The 20577-nt window shown below is 41.5% G+C and overlaps 1 protein-coding gene across 1 annotated transcript; it reads right to left on the bottom strand.

The window, feature by feature from the left end:
• Positions 1-1964: 1964 nt before the first annotated feature.
• On the bottom strand, positions 1965-19940 carry ATP6V1G3 (ATPase H+ transporting V1 subunit G3). The gene is made up of 3 exons (XM_048498130.1): positions 19821-19940; positions 6216-6316; positions 1965-2246 (listed from the first exon to the last, which is right to left on the bottom strand). The coding sequence occupies exons 1-3, from the start codon at positions 19900-19902 to the stop codon at positions 2073-2075; spliced, it is 357 nt and encodes a 118-aa protein (XP_048354087.1). The 5' UTR covers positions 19903-19940; the 3' UTR covers positions 1965-2072.
• Between the last annotated feature and the right edge of the window lie 637 nt (positions 19941-20577).

Here is a 20577-nt window from a genome sequence, read left to right on the forward strand (position 1 = left end):
GCTAAGCAAAAGTAGGGAGCGGTCAAGTTGTACGTATGCATGGCACATGGAAGCTTTAAGGTAAGAAAGTCTCCGCACTATTTCAGATGTTCTGAATAATCAAATGCACTTGTTTCTCTAAATAAAAAAGACTTTCATTCCACAGAGACATGAGTAGCTCAGGGGATCCAGCATAAAAGCCAACTATAGATCCTACATCAAGAGCACAAAATTATACATCAAGTACAGTTGCTCAAACTACTATTATGACTATTGCAATCTAAATTGATTTGTAAGATCTGAGAGATTAGTTACCTTTTGCAAGAAGAGTCACATAAAACAGACCCACATCTGGCAGTCTCAAAGCTAAATCCATCCTTCTGAAAGTCATCAAGGTCTCAGAAACAAGAAGGCATACATATGCATTTAAGGAAAAACAGTTGTCAGTATGGGATTGGACAGCAGACCCCTTTCAGGGTGTGTGTGATGTTTCTCTTGTTACCCACCCTCTACTCCTCAAAATTTCACCTCAAAATAGCCAGCCAGTCAAGCTAGTGTCCATCAAGGATATCAAGAAGGTTGAGAATAGAATGAATTATAAAAACAAACTTTTTTTAAAAAAAATGGTGGCATTGTCTGGCTTGTCTAGATGTTTATTTTCAAAGACCTGATTTGAAAATCAGCAATCAAATTGTCACCCACAGTTTCTGAAGGGTCAGGAACCTCCTCTTTGGAAAAATGGTAAGCCCTGAATGATTCAGTCTTATTTCTTGCACATCTTGATGTGTTGCAAAACAATTTCAGCTGTCCTACTCATGTAATGCCTCGCCTCTACTCATTTAATATTCAAGGTGATAAATACTGATTGTTTGCAAACCTAGGGCATGCAAAAGCTCCAATAAGGCCCTGCTAATCAACAAATGCATAGCTGTGTCAGGGAGTGTGTGGTTGCAGTTTTATTCAGTTTCATGCATATGTTTTCCAATATGACTAGATGCCTCAGTTAGCCTGACTTAGATTTTTTAATGCTTACAATTATTTTTAAAACAAATCTTTATAATTTGCAATTGGTGAATCCCATTTCAAAAGTGGCATTTCCTCCAGTTGAGAAAAGGGGACTATCTCACAGGGTGATAATGTCTGCTCTATGATAATGTCTGCGTTGACATTTAATCTAAGACCAAAGAAAGTATTATTTGTTTTTCCCTTGAGAATGAATTTTTTTCACATGCAGATTGATGTAGATTTCAGTTACTGAGTTCATCAACTACAGGGCCCCAAACACAAATTCCTTCGCCCTACATAATCAGATGTAATTATGCCTAGTCTGTAAAGCTACATAATATGTATGATAGCTGCCTCTCTAGATGTTAGACAAGTACTATAATTTTAAATCTCTCTCTTTCTCCGTATATGTATTAAAAATACTTGGTTATTTTAAACATTCCACATATTGCAACAAACAGATTTCCTGCGATAGGCCAAGTCATACGGAACATTTTTTAAGTAGTAGAGAACATAAGTAAAGAAGAAAAAGACACCCACTGAAAAGCTGCTGGTGTCAAACAATTCCTTATTCCACCGTTGCCCATATTAAAGTGACAAACAATGCAATCCTAAAAAGATTTATACCATTCTAAACTCATCGACTTCGGTGGGCTTAGGAGAATGTAACTTTGCTTAGGATGCCATTGCAAATCCTTGTTATCAGGAAAAAGTGTTGCGGGTGGGGAAGAGGAGGAAATCCATTCTGCCAAATGCTTGAGTGAAACCTTGGAAGAACTAGTCACATCACAAATCTTATAAACATCTACGTGCTTTTTTGGCATGTGGTTTCTAACATACACAGTAGAAATGTAGAAAATGACAAATACCAGGAAAACGATACCTTCTGCTCGAGCACAAGACAATTTTGATCCTAGAGGCTGCATAGCCAAATGGCTACTCAAGTCTTGCTGGTGGTAAAAACATCACAACTGACTTCATTCTCCCCTTTAATGGTACTTTATAATCTGCCAGTTGAGGAAAGCCACATTACCCCATCTAATGACAAAGCCATCAGTGCACTTTCTGCAGCATTACCACAAAATGGTTTAAATAGTATATGCATAATTTGGGTGGATTTCTGGACTGATGTTGTAGACCTTGTCCAAAAGAAGTCCCATCATGCTTTCCATGTTCTTACAGTAGTGATTAGTGAGATCCCGGATCTTTGTTGTAGTCTCTTCATCTATTTTTGTTGATAGATTACCTTGAGAGCCCATTATCTACAAGTCAAACAAGACATCCTGTGAGAAAAACAGAAACTGGAAATTTATACTAGCTTAGATGCTCTTTACTCTAATGGTGTGGCACAAAGATGCCACTTCAGAGTGCAGGGCATGTGAGCAAGGTATCAGATTGTCATGAAGTTTTAACAGCGAGATTAAATTGCAGAAATAAAAATCAACATTATGTCAAATGGTATGGTGATAAAAAGCTTACTATTTCGTCATACACTACATTGTTTAACATGGATACCAGTCATCTTAATGTCTGCAAACAAATGCATACCTCTCGCATAAGCCCATGTGATTATTTACAACAATAATACTCAGTCTCTAGGATCAGAAATATAGAGGTGTGTCTGAAGTGATCTGAATTCGTGTGACCTGAAAAAACCACAGTATGTGTCAGGGTGGCACCTCCTCCCCCACTCTGTTGGAGCATCTCTATGAGATTGTACTGCAGGAATCTGGTCATAAGTTGCCAGTGACACCCATCCCTCCCTTGAACCTTTTATGGACAACCAAGCTCAAACATCCCTCCCTTCCTCTGAACTGCAAATGACTTAGAGATAGTATTAGATATGCCCACTCTCTTTTCCTGAGTCCTCTTGCATGCACTGGAATTTAGGGAGGGAGGAGTCTGGTCTCTTAGGCACCTTCTGCACATGCAGAATAATGCACTTTCAATCCACTTTCAATGCACTTTGCAGCTGGATTTAACTGTGCGAAATAGCAAAATCCATTTGAAAACAATTGTGAAAGTGAATTGAAGTGCATTTTTCTGCACGTGCGAAAGTGCCATTAGTTCACACTGGATTTTGAGAAGCAGAAGCAGCAAGAGGAACATGTGCTGCTTCTGCCTTCTGTGCAGCCTGGCACAAAATGAAACAAACCTCTCCCTAGAGATCTATGCACATGGAGAGTTCTCAGGGGAGGGGAGAATACTTCTTTCATTTTTCACAAGATTTTGGAGAAGGAAAGAAGCAACATAAACTGCTCCTGTGGCTTGTCCTTCCCCCATGCCTGGTGGGAAGTGATCCATCTCTCTCTGTCTCTGAAGCTCAGCATAAAGCAAAAGATTGGCTCTTCCCTTTCCAAGGTCTGCATTCATGTCAGAGGTCTTGCAGGTTGGGGGCGTGGATGGTGTCCAAAAATAGCTGGCAAATAAACCATGTTGAAATTTGTAGCTCCTTGTCAGAAAGTATCCATTGTTTGTGTCTGGTTTTCACAGAAGCTTTCCAGACACCAATGTTCTCAATAGTGTTTAGCATGTCTTTAAAATGTAATAGATTGAAGAGTTGGGTGTTTGGCCTCTTTACCTTATCACAAGCAGTACAGATCAATACAACAGTACAAAGTGCCCTGACTCAACAAGGGAAATTCAAATCCACATCACAAAGCACTCCCCAGGCTCCATCAAACTGGTGGAATACATTAGCCCTGCCTAGTAGGAACATATGTTCCTATTCAGTGTCTGTAGCTAGAATGACATCAGGACCACTTATGGCTACAGTCTTTTAAAATAGTTTATATGAATTATAACAACGTTATCAACACAGTTACCCTCATTGATCTTTTTAGGGATGCTTGAACGCCTGCTGCTTTGGCTTACTTCCTGTTTGTCAATGGTGATCAGGCAGCCAATGAATTGATGGGCTGCTTCAATGATCACAACCTGTTTGTGTCTGTTTCCAGGAATAAGCTACTTGCAGCTATCAGAAGCTGACTTCTGATCTCCACCTGAGGAATTTGTTCTCTGTACCAAGCAATTTCAGAAGGGAGGGAGAGGTAAGGAGAACAGGAGCTGATCAGCTGGAAGTCAGGCTCTTTGGCTCTCCCATCCTTGAAACTTTGGTGCCTCCCAGAGAATGAGAGCCAGGGAAGGGGGATCAGGAGCTCAGCTGATTTCCCTTCTCTGCTCCCCATTCCAAGCTGACAGTTTGGATTGCAAAGAATAGGAGAGAAATGACCCTTTTCCATTTTCTCCTTTTACAGTTAGGAGATCAAAGTATTGCATCTGTTCTCCCATCATGCTTGGAAGTAGGGGAAAGATAAACAATCTTTCCCTTTTGCAGTGGGAAAATGAAAAGCATTGCTTCCGTCCTCTTCCAGCATGAAGAGAAGTGTTCTCTTTTCCATCTCCCTTCTCCACTTTCACTGTGTAGCTATTTTTCTGAAGGGCGGGGGCAGTAAATTAGAACTCAGCTTCCAGTGACTTCCACAATCAGCTGTGAATCAGTTTCTGCCCAGTATTTGTTTGACAGCTATTCAGTTTACTCCGTGCAATTGGTACATAGAATTGATAGGCTCACAGTCTGATCACTAGTGTTAAATAGGGTATGTTCATCTGCCAAACAAATTTATTGAGATATCTGTGGCAACTAGAGTTGCCAGCCTCCAGGTGTGGACTGAAGATCTCCTGCAATTACCACTCATCTCAAGATTATGAGGTCAGCCACCCTGGAGAAAATGGCTGTCTTGGGTCGATTCCGCACTTGCGTTATCGACCTATGTTCGAGCTGCGTTCGACCTAACTGCTCCGCACAACCACTGGGATTGACGTGGTTTTGTACCAGCTTCGCCCCGTGTAACGGTCAAATTTCCGACTCCAGTTGGGAACTACTACTTTTTCAGGGAATCACGCTTGAACTCAGCTCAATTCCAGTAAAGTGCGGAATCTCTGGTGCCAGGAGTCCCCCATTCAGCCAATCACAGCTGAGTGTTTCGGGCATGCGTACAGCTGGCCAATCAAAAAACGCCACCTTCGTCCCTCCATTCATGTGGCAGTTTTTTAAATAATGTGTGTGGGGATAGACAGAACATGGCCGTAGAACAGTAGCCAATCAGAACAGAGCGGTGAAGAAGCACAGGATGATTCCGCCCTCCGAGCTGGGATCAAGCTGGTTGTGGGGGGGGGGGGCAACAATGGCTTCAACCTAGGTTAGTACCCTTCTCAGGGAACTGGGTCGAACCTATTTTACTTGTGTGCGGAATTGCCCTTGGAGGGTGGCCCCTGTGGCATTATACTAGGTTAAGGTCCCTATCCCCGCTAACCCCGCTAAACTCAGGTTCTACCCCCAAATCTCCAGGAATTTATTTAGTAGCATCCTTGATCTTTTGCAAGGAAAGAGATTTATACATTGGTGTTAATTTTTAGTTAAGATCCTAACCTCAAGCCCTGCTGTCTGTGCCTCAGCCCATGGAAGCAATACAGGCACAACCATAGGCAGGACTTTCTTAGGAATGCATTCCCCCAAAGCTTCCCCAGGTGCCTTCTTTGTTGACATTAGGTTCCAGGTCAAAATGCTATTATTTCCCCAAGCCTTTTTCCTTAAGCTTTAGCTTATCTTTTAATTAGCTACTTTAATCTCTTTTGTGTTTTTGCTATTTGAATTATTCCTTGTTTTATATCTATTTTAGCTAGCTTTCACGGTGTTTTTAGGTTTTTTTCTGCAATTGTACTATTGGTTTTCTTGGTCACCGGATGTGTTTTGATTTTCAGGTTAATTTTAATTAGATTTATTGTTTTCATTTCAATGGTTTATTTGATGTTGTAAACCAAATCAAAAAGTTTGCAGAAGAGGCAAAATATTAATTTTAAAACATTGATAACCCCATGTTCTTGTTTATTACAAACCGGTATATTGGAAACATAAATGAAATTAAAGGCTACTTGTGTATGATCCCACAAATAAAGCTTCCAGTCTACATGATTAGATGGATCAGGGTGAAGAGATGTGTCTACACCTTAGCCATGCAGAGAAACCATGGCAATGTGAGTCAATCCTTGGAAAGTGAAGGATTGTGGGGAATGGGCATGTGGACCTACAGATTTATGCACTGAACAACTGGACCACATTTTGCCTTACATGTAAGGTATGTCATTTCTGAGCCAGGCTGAGATAATCTCAGTTAAGTAAATGTATAAACCAGTCAGCTATCCAATCTCCCCTTTGTAGTCTTGCTTACATTGCTTTGCTTTTGTCTGAAATTCTTCTCTCTCTGTAATCTGTAATGGTCTATCTCTGCTATGGCTTCTTCTTTGGCTTGCTTTAGTCTCTTTCCCTTTCCTGAAAAATAATGACAAAATTCAAATTTAGTGACATGAACATCATGATGGAAATGAATGTTATCTAATTCTGTATATAGTATTCATTTTATGTTTAGAGTTGGTTGGGAAGAGCAAACAGTGATGCAGTTGTGTAATTTTAGACTCTGGACTTCATGTTTTTATGCTTACTAAACTTACTCAACAAATGCTTACTAAACACAGTAAGTATGGTGTGTGTTTGTTAAAAACTCACAAGATGGTCCTCAGCACTTCTGTCTAAAAGTGAGGTCCTAACAGAACCACAGGCAGCATAGCAAGTGCCACCCACCATTTATGTACCTGTAGATGTAATAAGATACATTTCATAATCTTCTCCTTGATTTATTAAGATCATTTCGTACAGCTCCCTGTAGCTAGAGTATACACTACAAGAAGCAACACAGAAGCAAATCTTGAACTCTCAGACCTTATCTTGCTTAGCTTCTATTGACTAGGTTGAAGCTGAAATCCATCAAGGAATAGATATGGGGAAATGATGAGAACCGAATATGATGGTTACAAGTAAAGGCAGGATTACATTTCAAGCAGATTTAAGCAGATCTTTGTTTAACATTTTTTAATTTCAGCCCTGAGGTCTGCTGTCCTTTGAGAACTTGGTAACTAGCTCTCTGCCAGAATGCAGTCTCATGGGCAGAATGAGTGATGAACTGGCCACCCTTATACAACCCAGTGCCCATGCACCTGTTCATTACATAGGTGATTCTCTAGATTCCTCACTTGCCAATGGAGTAGGTGGATTGAGAGCCAGCATGGTCCAGTGGTTAAGAGCAGTGGACTCTAATCTGGAGAACCAGGTTAGATTCCCTACTCCTCCACACAAGTGGCAGACTCTTATTTGGTGAACTGGATTTGTTTTTCCACTCCTCCGCATGAAGCCTGCTGGGTGACCTTGAACTAGTCGCAGTTCTTTCAGAATTTTCTCAGCCCCACCTAACCTCACAAGATGTCTGTTTCAGGGAAAGAGTTTGCAAGCTTCTTTGAGACTCCTTATAGGAGAGGAAAGTGGGATATAAATTCAAACTCTTACCATTATTGCACAGCAGGGTAGATGCATATGGGCCAAGCTTGTACTATGATCTACATATTATGAGGCGACATGCTAGCCTGACATTTGCTCTTTCATCCACATCATGTTTACAGGTTGTGTTCCTGAGCCTTTAAATGAGATCAAATCTGTGAATCATTATACTTTGAGGCCCCTTCCGCACATGCAGAATAATGCACTTTCAGTGCACTTTGCAGCTGGACATTGCTGCGCAGAACTGTGAAAGTGGATCGAAAATGCATTATTCTGCATGTGTGGAAGGGGCCTGAGAATAGTTACATTTGGTATATTAAACCAACACTTGAATATCTTATTCATTCTTATTTTTTAAGAAGAGAACTTTAAAAATATACTTTTTGGGTATGGGGTCTGCATTATCCCCAGAGAGCATACACTTCTAAGTGCAACCACAGTTGCCCTCACTGACACACACTCTGTTCTCTTCCTCTGTCCCTAATGTGCTGGCTACAGGAAGGAAACTCCTATTGATTTTACTGGGTGTTTTGATTCTGTGCTGACTCCATGATCAGGCTCATCATATTTACTAGCTCTCATCAAGAAGCAAAGATTTGCAGGCTCTATAACCAAGCAGAACCAGGAATTGTCAAAGTATATCCTTTGGTGCAGCCATTGGTGACTCCTTATCATGTTTTTGGTTTTAAATAATCAAATACTTATTTTTCCCTATTTGCAATGGCAGCAGCTAGACAACAGATTTTAGTTGTCGCTGATGAGAAAAGACATTATTCTGCAAGATTTGCTGAATTGATTTGCTGCCAGGAACCCTTCAGTCCCCACCAACTGGATTCTATTTAATGCTGGCTGATTTCCAAGGAACTACAAAGATATAGCTCCGCCACTAACTGAGTTGCAGCATTTACTTTTTATTGGATCCCCCCTTCCTTTTCCTAACATTTGCTAAATGCAAAGGTGGGTAAGAACATCAAAGCAGATTTCCAGAATTAATATGTTGTAGACCTGAAAGTGAAGGTAAAGTCAATGCTTTAAAAAATAACAACAGGAGAATGACTGTGTTCAGTGGCCCTGTAGGGAGCAATAAACATGAAGCCCTCACCTTAAATCCTGTAGAGACCATGGTAAGTGCCAGCATTCCAGAACGAAATGCATTATTTGTAGCCCTTAGCAGTTGTTCAGTTTTGGCACTCTAACTGTACACAATGGGAGCATGCACTAGTTTTGATCCTCCCAATATATACAACCACCATTTTGTGTGAAAAAAGGCAACATGTACTGATATCACTTTTGGTGATTCACAAAAATTCAGTGTTTGTACCATAGTTTGTGAAAAATCCTAGAGTAACTCAGGATGTCACCTCCAGTTTTGCACTTAATGACATCAGTGCTGGTATGATGGCTGCACAACAGTGCATTGGATCAGTTGGTTATGAACCCAGCTAGATAGTAGCAACTTTGGACTTGGTTCTAATGCACATATTGTTTTACCAACTGAAAATAGTGACCATAACGTTATTTAGTTTAGCATTCATGTAATGGAAAGATTTCCTCTAAATACAAAGCAGTGACTTTTGATTTCAAAAGAGAAAGCTTTTCAAAACTGAGAAGACTAGTCAGAAGGAAATTAAAGATATGGTGAAGAGAGTCAGATCCTTCCAAGATTACTGGAAACTATTTACTGTTAGACTTAACAAGGCCCAAATACAGTGCATACCTCAAGTCATAAAAGCTATCACCAAGTCTAAAGGATAACTGAATGGTTACTATTGTAATGTTAGGGCACATGACCACCTCCCCAAATGTTTTTATCCTTTTGGCACTTGAGGTGCCAGTAGGAAACAAGATTAGGGAGGTCTCCTGCTTGAGCAGCACAGCTGGTAACTCTAACGATGGGTGTAGATGGCTCTAAAGGGCATTTGACCGATACATGGAGGATAAGTTCACCAGTGGCTACTAGTCATGGTAGTAAAAGAACCTCCATATGGAAGTCATGGAAGTAAAAGAACCTCCATATACAGAGGCAGCAAACTTTGGAATGCCAATTCTTGGAGGCAGCATCAGGGCAGGCCTTGGCCTATAAACTCTGTCTGTTGACCCTCCAGGGCAATTGGTCAGCTGCTGTGTGAAACAGGATGATGACGTGGATCCGTGATGGCAAACCTTTTGGGCTTGGTGTGTCAAAAATTTGGAAAATGACTATTTTGACTCTGCTGGTGTAACCTCAGCTTGTGGGTTCTGTGGGGCAGTACTTGGAATGAGTTGCAACAACAATTTTTAAACAACAAAATGGTTTACTTTTCTTTACAATTAACACTTTTAAAACATCAACATTTAACGTTACAATTCAAGGTCCTGTTCAGGTTGCATTTCAAGTCCTTCTATTTACAGTCTACTGATATTGCCAAGTCCAAATCTTCTTTGCAAGTTGGCTGGCTCCTGAAGACTCCAAGGGCTTGATGAACAGGTTGCAACATGATGAAGGTCTCCAGGAGAACTCTCACCCATTACAACCACAAAGAAAACCCTGAAACAATAAACTCCAACATTTACAACATAGCAAAACTTAACCTTCTGGCTACAGTAGTTCCACAGCAATATTGAAATTACCTTAACAAGGTGTTAAGGGCTTATAGAAATCAAGGTCCGAGTCTGGTAGCCTTGTTCTTCTGCAAAGAGCTCTTACGCCTCTCTGCTGCTCCGAGTCTCCACCCCCCTTACTGGAGTCCAGCCCATTCTGGGCCAACCCATTTCTGGGCATGGGGGTTACATTCTCTGCACAAAATTCTGTCGTGACGGTAATTGCAATGCAACACGAAATCATTGCTGCGATGATTTCCCCAGAGATTCCTGTACGTGGAGGAACCACATTTGGTGCATCTGAATGCGGAACATTGTCTTTCCTTGCAAGGATTTCCAACTGTTCCAAACTTAGCTGCACTGGAAGTTTGCAAAACTTTCAACTGAATGTTACTGCAAATTCAGCAAAACGGTTTGCAGAAGAGGGATGGGGGGATTTGCAACTGGAATCCTTCCTTCATACTAACTGCAGAAACAGAGGGTGTTTCAAATTAACACAGCAACATCTCTTGAACTTTTCATAACAAAAGAAACAGTTTTATGGGGGATCAAACCCCAACTTATACACACTTTCATTACCAAATAATTTATGTTGCAATCCTCACTTTAAACCGCGCTGGTTGGGGCCATTTGTATTTCCTCAACTTGTGGGTTCTGTGGGGGCAGTACTTGGAATGAGTTGCAACAACAATTTTAAACAACAAAATGGTTTTACTTTTTCTTTTACAATTAACTTTTAAAACATCAACATTTAACGTTACGAATTCAAGGTCCTGTTATTCAGGTTGCATTTCAAGTCCTTCTATTTACAGTCTACTGATATTGCCAGAGTCCAAATCTTCTTTGCAAGTTGGCTGGCTCCTGAAGACTCAAGGGCTTGATGAACAGGTTGCAACCTGATGAAGGTCTCCAGGAGAACTCTCACCCATTACAACCACAAAAGAAAACCCTGAAACAATAAACTCCAACATTTACAACATAGCAAAAACAACAACTACCTTCCCAGTAGTTCCCAACAATGTATTGAGTGGGAAATCAAGGTCGAGGTCTGGTAGCCTTGTTCTTCTGCCAAAAGAGCTCTTGCAGCCTCTGCTGCTCAGAGATTATACTGCCACAGGTCAACCCATTCTGGGCCAACCCATTCTGGGCATGGGGGTTACACTGGCATGTCCCCCCCCCCCGCAAGAAAAGAGAAACAATTCTTTTCCTATTCATTTATTTTTAAAAATACAGTCCAACATGTGTGGTGCTGTATATTATATAAAGAAATGTCAAATAATTACAAAGATGACTGAAACTCAGATAGGATAGTTATTGAATGTTGATGAACACTGGCATGTCACCCAAAACGTCATGGCGTGTCACCTTTGACATGTATGTCATAGGCTTGCCAGTGATTACCTATATGGCCCATCCAGCAGGGTTTTTCTCCTGGTGTAATGATTCTATATGGGAAGAATCCTGTTATAACAGATACAACAATAAAATACAATAGCCCAGATATTGTTTTGGTGCAGAGAACTAAAATAGCACCAACAATAAGTGTTGCAATAACTTTCACACTTAACACAAAAACAAATTTGAGAATAATTCAGTAACTGCCAAACCCTAGCATTGAAAATAGTTATGTCCATATTGTACTTTTCTCAATATCCACTATGTGAGTTATTCAAAATAGCATGAAGTAAAAATTTGGAGAGGATATGTGTACCACCATACCACCATACCTGTAAATGTCAAAAAACTGTTATTCTCCTGACTGGCTGAATAAAGCAGGAAATTCCAGGATCTTGATTGACAAACCTTGCAGAGAGAGTAACAGATCTAAGAGCCCTATCTAAGTAGGCACACATACAGTCAAGATAAAAAGGAAATAGTAACAATAGCCCTATTAAAATGGATTGCATAAAATGCCATACCATTCTAAGCTCTCACAGAATCCCAAACTATGGAAGTCACAGCTAACAATCCTGTTCTTTTTCTCTTTCTTCCATCAACTTAACTCTAACCACCAAAATACATTCCAGATAAAATGTCAGATTGTCCCAAATTAGGAAGCAATGATTCCACTATGTCTGGAATCTGTCATACTTTTTCACGATCAGTTAGTTCCCTATTTGTTCTCCCTCTCCCAAAATGAATTTATGTGCTCAGTTCATCAGATTCTTGCGTGATTAAAAATGGCCATGTTTACCTGAACTTGGATGGAAAGCATTCTCAACCCATTTAGCCTTCTGAAGAGCAACAAATATCTTAGTGTGGAGCACAGCTCCACCCCCCCCCCTGCCAACTCACAACCCTGCAAAATATCCTATGTCTGCTCCTAGAAATCTTGTATGCCCCCAGAGGAATCAGTGTTCATATTACTGAGCTCATCTCACTGAAATCATCTTGCACAGAACATGCAGTTGCTGTTCTTCGTTTATAAGTATCTCACAAGATATGATGGGTCCTGATTTCTGTTTCTGTTCTTCTGGTGTAACTCAGGGGTTGCTAGATGAAATCAATGGGATTGAGACAAAGTACAAAAGATCTGACTCAGACCCTCACTGAGCCACATTTTGTGAATGCTTTTCTTCCAGACTTGAGGCAATCTTTCTCCCCTTTCCGCCTTTCATTTCCCTCTCGTTTGCTGTGCCACATTGCATTGACTGTGGTTCCCCCACGCATGCAAAACTGTATTGGATGTGACACGCAGCAATGTGACTCCTCTGGGCATGGCACAGCAATGAACTAGAAACTTAGGAAAACCAGTCTTTTCGATGGATCTGTAGTTTGAGACAGCTCTGGATAGAACTGACTGATCTGGCAGTAAATTATCTGCTCAGTGGGCAGTTCAGTCCCAAGTCACTACCTGCGTCTCTGTGAGCAGATTTAAGGAACAGCAAAACACACTGAATACCTTTTAAGGACTCGTTTCGATTTATGGGCTGCTTGTCTTGCTGACTTTGCTTATTGTGGGATTCAAAGAGAGATCAAGTGTGATTATACAAAGCTTCTCTATAGAAGAAACAATCTTGCAAGGAACCATGTGGGTTTATTGAATATCATTTCATCTCCTGGGATGCATGCCCCCTCCTTTCCATGTTACTTAATTGCACTTGCCAGACTCTATATGCTACGGTGATCTCTTGGATTATGTACAGAAGGGCAAAAAAAAAACATTTTAAAGGCTTATTTTTTCTCCCTGCAAAGAGCCTGAAGTGCAAGTTTACTAGGGTTAATATTTATTGAATATGACTGAGCTGAAACAAGTTTGGTGACTGCTCCGAAGCCTCTGGCTGCCACTGCCCTGGAAGTTGGCTGATTCACTGAAAATGCTTCAGGATGGCCTACCACACAGTATTTAGATAAAAATTCAGGCTATAAGACCTGAACATCCTGCCCAGTTTTCAGGTTTTGGTGTGTGTTCAGCCATTTTTACGTCAAAAAGAGAAGTTGGGGTACAAGATGACAAACAGCCCAATCCAGAGCCCTCAGCTGCCAAGACCAGCACTGCTGCGGCACTACCTCACTGCCTCCAGAGGGCATTTTGGCAATACATGGAGGCAAAATGCAAAGCAAAACTTCCCCACTGCCAAAAAGCCCTTCATTGGGTTCAGTGGATTTACGCCAACCAAAATTCTGAGTTTGTCAAACTTCTGTTTGCCTCAAGATTTATCAGAAGGTGGAACCTTTAAATTTACCTCAATGGTTCACTTTTGGTAAAATGCTAGCCAGGTTTTCTCAGCTTTGTGCACCAGTAATTTCACAGTTCTTCATAGGTTCTGTGGTCTTATAACCAGGTAAGCGTGTTAGAAATTTCAAGCAGGTATATTTGGTTTGACTATAGGAGATACCTTCAATGTTATTTATCAGTTCCTCTGTGAGTAGAGAGTGGGAGTAAAGAACTGAGTATTATTTAGGGAGATGTACATTATAAAGGGGAATAAATGGAGCAAAGGTGTTAGCTTGAAGTGGAAGTGGAGACTCATGACAAGCCTGTGCAGAGGGCGAAATTTCCCCTTGAGATTGCCCAGTGCAGGATAAGGAGGCCAGTGCCAGTGAGACATGTATGGGTCACATGAAGTTATGTTCTACTGAATCAGACCATTGGTCCATTATGGTCAGTGCTGTCAACTTGGACTACCAGCAGCACTCCAGGGTCTCAGGTAGAATTCTTTGGGCCTTTCCCCACTCTCCCCTATCTCCCCTATCCCCCCTATGCCGCATGCTGCTCTCAGCGCGCGGCATCCCTGGTGCGTGCCCCGGCGTCCCCATGACACCAAAAGGCGCCCTTTGCAAGAGCACCAGGGATGCCAAGCGCTGAGGGGGCGCGACAGCAGCAGCGTCGGGGTGGCTGCGCTGTCGCCGCCCCTCTCGTAGGGAGTGCTGGGGAACCCCGCACTACTCTCCTCAAGTAGCGCGGGGCTTAAGGTAAGTGGGGAAAGGCCCTTTTACATCACCCACCACCTGATCCTTTTAAGTGGACATGCTGAAGGCTGAACTTAGGACCTTCTGCTTGCCCAGCACATGCACTACAATTGAATTATGGCCACTGACCAGAATGGAATCAAACAGTCTGCACATAATCACAGAATGGGCAATTCATGTCATTACCTGTGCTCATCTGACCAAGTCAAGGAAAAGGCTTGACCTGCTTTTGGTTTTTTGCTTTAGTGAAGTCTATGATGGATGGCAAATTTGCAGGAGCCTTCAAAAATGCTATCAAAGTTTTAAAAAAATTAAAACACTTAAAAGCTGGAAAAAATTCTCTGGGGATGTCTGCAGATTCTCGGGCTATCTGGTTTTGCTTAAAGTAAATTTGAAACCAAATTTAGAGATTCTTTCAGAGGTGAAATCCCTGAAGAATTTCAGTGGAAGCCAAAAGGAATGTTGATATGGCTAGTGAAACTTTAAGGGAGGTTGTGGTAGTTTTCCGGGCTGTGTGTGTGTGGTCTGGTGGCTACACAGCCCGGAAAACCCACCACAACCAGTTGAATCCAGCCGTGAAAGCCTTCAACAATACACTTAAAGGAGGGTTCGTAAATCCTTGCGTAGGCCTTCTAAGATATTCTTTAGAGTATCCCAATACTTATAATGGGTGATTTTAATTTAATGTTCTTTAGATGTGGAGGACATGTAAAGCATTGATACAGAGAGGTATTCCACACTGTTACCATCACATTTAAAAGGCATTTCCCATGTGTGCAGAGTTAACATACCAGCAATCTATGTCTCAGGTAGACATGGCACTGACCTATCTATTGACTGGTCTTTCAAGCTGCTTGGAACATATACAGAAAAGAATAGCATCCCTTCTAATTCAGGTTCTAGCCTCTGCGGATCACTTGGCTCCCCAAACTATTAAGATAAATAAGCTAAATAATATAAGCTAAATAATAATATTAAGCTAAATCATATTTAAGATAAATATTTATTTATTTTTAACAAATAAATCAATGCACAATCACTGCCATCCCAGACTTCAGACTTTTGAAATTATTTCTGTTTCCAACCAGCAAAATCAAGTGAGGTGTTCTTGATGCACAATATATGTTACCAAGTCATTGTAACATAGCAGCCTCTTAAATTTCCCACATTGCCACTGGTCCACTCACACCAGTGATCTCCTGTTTTTCATTTCATTGAATTTGAACTCTGTAAGTAAATTGGGCACCAGTATTGCAGTGTTTTGGATGGATTCAGCTACTGTCAATATATCTCTATATGACTTCAACTATGTTACACCTGATTGCATCCCACAACACAGTCTATATGGAAACCTGCTGTTTTACTCAAGTCAAGCCAAAATTAATGAATTGGCTTGGATAATATTAACCTCTTGTCTGTATGGACTAGGCGGCACAAACAAGGAGCTGTTGTTCGGTCATTCAAGGACACCGCTGACATTAAGGGTTGGGATACGGAAAACCAAATGCATACCAGATGTGGGGATCTCATCATATCAGAGGTGGTGGCAGGGATATGGATTTAGGTTCAATGCCTTGTAGTCAGAATCTGGCAGTAGGTGAAGGTGAGTAGGCCAAAGACCAGATGATGCTTGCTCTTTATTAATATGCCCTTACTAACAGCAAAGTTTCCTTCCAGATTCCACCTCCCCCCCAGGTACACTAGAGTTTTTTTTCACCATAGAGGGAGGAATTCTTAGATACTTCCAGTGTTCACTTGTTATTGTCATGGCTTAGAGCTAGGTTAAAATCCTCCTTCCAGTGTTCTGTAACCGCTTTTCTGTATTGTGATACTGTGCCTGCTAGGAAATATGGACACATGGCAACCACCTATGCAGAGATAATTGTATGTTTTCCCCACCTAGTCTTTGGCTTCTGCAGAGGCGTTGCGCCAATGGGGCAGGGTGGGGCACGACGCTTCAGGTGGAGCTGTGACGAAGGCATGGCCAGGCTGCGGAGGGAGCATGGTGGGGAGTTCTGGGGGCATTCTGGAACTGGGGCGGCGCCGCAGCAGGGGCACAGGGTGGCATGCATGTGCCCTGGGCGGAGTTTCCCCTCACTCCGCCTCTGGGCTTCTGTCCTGTTAGGGTGCTGTTTTGGTGAGAATACCATACAGTTGGCCCTGCCTGAGGGACTCTTCCTACATAACTAGACCATCTATTGGTAATTTTGTGGGTTCTTCTTATCCAATTTTACACACACACACAGAGTGGTGGGATTCAAATAATTTAACAATTGGTTGTTTACAAGCACCATTTTAACAACCGGTTCTGCTGAAGTGGTGCGAACCTGCTGAATCCCACCACTGTGTGTGTGTGTTTGTGTTTGTGTGTGTATAATTCCTTTATACCCCACCTTTCTTCATAATGAGAATCTTACATTGTTTCCTTCTCTATTTCGCTTCTAATTATCCCCATGCCACAGAATGGAAAGCAGCAATGCTGCAGTCCAAGCTCTGCACACAACTTAAGTTTGATCCCAATAGAAGTTGATTTCAGGTAGCCAGCTGAAGGTTGATTCAGTCTTCCATCCTTCCAAAGTCATTAACATGATTACCCAACTTGTTGGGAGTAAAGTGTAGATGACTGGGGAAGATGATGACAAAACCCTGTAAACAAAGTCTGCCTAATTAAACATCGTGATGTGATGTCACTTCATGGGTCAGTAATGACTCAGTCTTGCACCTTTACCTTTTACCTATTCCATATTTCTGTCTTTTTTTCCTTTCTTACTCAGACTTTTTAAAAAACCAAAAGACTAACCTCCAAAAGGAAATGGGGGTTCTGCCACTGATTGCCTAGGTCAGGGTCAGGGTTGTCATCTGCCCATCTGTGGTGGGTTAGCCCCCACCATTGGCCCTAATTCCTTACCTTGAGAGACAGAGAAAAAATATCTAATCAGGATGCCCATTCCTACCTGTGCATCCCCCTGATCCACCGTTAGAAGTTCAGTGCTTTCAGCAATCTGTACTTGTGGCAGTCTTTCTAGTTTCAGATGCTCTGAAGGGGTTTCATTGTTAGTGCAGCCTGTTGAATAAAACCCTCTCTTCCTTCCTTCTCTCAGAACAAATGAGTGACAACCAGAGAAGGAAGGGGGAAAATAATAATACAAAGATTGGAGTTGATGTTTCCAGTGACAACGCAGACCCTGTTTTCAGTAGGACATTCCAGAACCGCCTTGGTGCAGACAGGGCAGGCTCCTTGTTTTGCCTGACAACTGCATCCTGCCCAAGGCTGAACAAAGAGCAGGCTGGGCAGCTGCTGACTGGTAAAGTTTGCCTTGGAACTGGTCTCTTCTCAAGTAGATTTAAGGTCATGTCATGGAGGTGCACATGTCTGACTAACTAACAACCCAGTCTCCTATCTTTACTAAGAAAGGCTGCTGTGGGAATGAATCATGCAAACTACAAATCTATGTGAAGAGAGCTGGTGCATCATATAGGTCTGGATATCAGAACAGCAGCAGGGAGACCTGGATTCAAATCCCTCATCAGCCACATACCTTATTAGCTGTCCTTAGGCCAATCAAATTCTCCTGGGACCTATTCACAGTTCTGATGACTGCCATGAGGATATTGGATCATTTGTATGCTGTTGATTCTCAGTTGCACATGGGCCCTATTCAGACTGGGATCACTGCATGCATGCATTCTTATTGCATTTCATTTTTAATTTGGTTTTTCTCCAATGGGGAACCAAAGTGTCTTATATAATTCCCCCCTCCTCTATCTCATCTGCACAACAACTTTGAGAGGAAGGTTAGGCAGAGAGAGAGGGAGATGCCTAAAGTCACCCATGGCAAATTGGACATTTGAACTTGGTTCTTTCAGATCTTAGTCTGACTCTCCAACCACTATGCCATGCTGGCTATCTTGAGGAAGGGTAGAACAAAAATGTAATATTAGATTAAAGAAATGCTAAAACTGCTCAATATTTCCCATGTTCTTTGTCAAACGAATCTGTATGCTGAAGAATTTATACCAAGTGGTAGCTGAATCAAATCGGGAAGAAGGGAAGGGAAATAATGGTCCTCATCTTTAAAATATAAATATTTGAAACTGAACATCTGGATTTCAAAATTAGATTAGTGAAAATTTGGGTCTGACTGATAGTACAGGTGCAGTTGCATCTCAACTTTTCATGTAGATGCATTTCTATACACGCTCAGGACTTGGTGACATTATTTGAACTTTATCCCCTAAAATAGGCTTAGGGAGCACAAATTTCTCCACTCTAGCAAATTACTTATTCCCAGGATGCACACTTCTACCATATTTTTTTAAAAAAACTCTATTATTTAGCAATGAATAAATAACAAAGCTAAGCATCGCCAGATAAAATTCAATTTGCTCTAAACCTCTGATTCCTGGATTGAGTTCACATTTACAAACTGCCCATGAACATATAAAAACACATTAAATGGACTACTGGTTCATCAAGACCTAAACCATCTACAGGGCTGAGAAGGATTTTTCCTAACCTTACTTACATCTGAGATTTTTTTAAACTGAAGATGTCAAAGATTGTAACTGGGAACAGCATTCAAATGTCAAATAATATTTTCTGCCTTTGAGATCCCATTGCCCTATAGTGCTTGCCAGTGCACTCTATGAGGGAAAAAAACTTTTTATACGCACAAAAAGGATGGGAATGTCTGTGGTGCTACCTTTTCACTGAAGTGACTGTGGGAGGCTCCAAACATACGACCTTTATGAGACACTGTAAATCCTAGCAACCTGTAGGATGCCTGCTAACATTCTGTTTGCAAGTTTGTCTTCCAGAGTCAAGAGATATAAGAATCAAGAGGTCTTTTCAACAATAGCCACTCTTTCTGAGTATCTCAGGTTATCCAGAACATAACAGCATGTTATTAATGTGCACCAGAGTATATATCAGCTCAGCATGATTAGTTACAGTTTTTGGGGGTTTTTGCCAGCACAACAGAATATAAGGCTGAATGCATATGAGAGCTAGGCGAATTGAACTTCTGCATCTGTCCAAATGTGCCACAGACCCCTGCAGCTGTGGATTAGGCTTGTCTTCTTACTCCTGTGCATCTGAATCTGGGGACTTGAAAATCCTTTGCAATGATAGCTTAAAAAAAAGTAGATGTAGTCTGGCAAACCTGTTACCCTGTGCCAGATGAAAAGTGACACTGCATAAAAGAGAAACAAAATTTTGTTTCATGTAACTGGGAGACAATTTCCTAAGCAAAACATTTAATAATCAACTGTGCGGAAATGCACAGCTGTGAGCAGATCCCAAGACAGCAAGCAGAAAGAGGAGAAGAAAGAGGCAGCAGCAGGAGACTAAAGCCTGTGTGGAGATGTGCTGGGATTCCTAGGAATGGCTGCTTTTCTAATGAGTATTCAGTTTAAACACACACACATGCAGCTAAGGCAGCCTGCAACTTACTCTTTTTGGCCTCTTCGAGTTTGTCCTTGGCACGTTTCTCTGCCTGCAAAAGTTGCTGGATTCCCTGAGACTGGCTAGTCATCTTCTCTCCTGGATTTCTGTGTGTGCTTTGGGGGACCAGGGAATGAGGAAAAGGGCTTTATGCTGCAGCCTCCAGGTTTTTTTCCCCTTATGTCTTATTTTGTCAATATTGAAGGAATGCAGTTTGCTCCTTTCAGTCTTGCTGAAGCTAGAATAATGATCTGGGAGTCCAAGCAAAACATTAATTTAAGGAAGGTGCACAGGCTAGTTTGAAGGACATGCTCCTTCCAGCTGGTTCATACAAGATGACTCCAGTGTTCTGAAAAAATGGTAGCTTCAGCCAAAAAAAGGTTAGATCGGCTGCTGCTTAATCATAGGTTTTTGTGATGCTAGACCCCCTCCTTATGGAATAGGCTCCTGGAAATGGCTAGGAGAGTACAGATTTTGTAAGTTTTAGAAAACTCTCCCATTCATTATGGTTCTGGAGTGCTTTTGAAGGAGGCTGCTGCTGCTGTACATTCTCTGTTAAAGGATTTGGAACATGGACTTTTTGGTTGTTTTGTTCTGTGTTTTTATGGATTTTTGTGCTCTAGCAGTTTTAGATTCATCCTGGTTATGACCCACTTAGGACCCTGCTATATGAAGGGAGGAGGAAGACGAATGTGGATTTATACCACTTTTTCTTTCCTGTAAGGAGAATCAAAGGGGCTTACAAACTCTGTTCCCTTTGTATTGT

This window comes from Sphaerodactylus townsendi, linkage group LG05 (genome assembly GCF_021028975.2).
Source record: "Sphaerodactylus townsendi isolate TG3544 linkage group LG05, MPM_Stown_v2.3, whole genome shotgun sequence".
Taxonomy (NCBI): domain Eukaryota; kingdom Metazoa; phylum Chordata; class Lepidosauria; order Squamata; family Sphaerodactylidae; genus Sphaerodactylus; species Sphaerodactylus townsendi.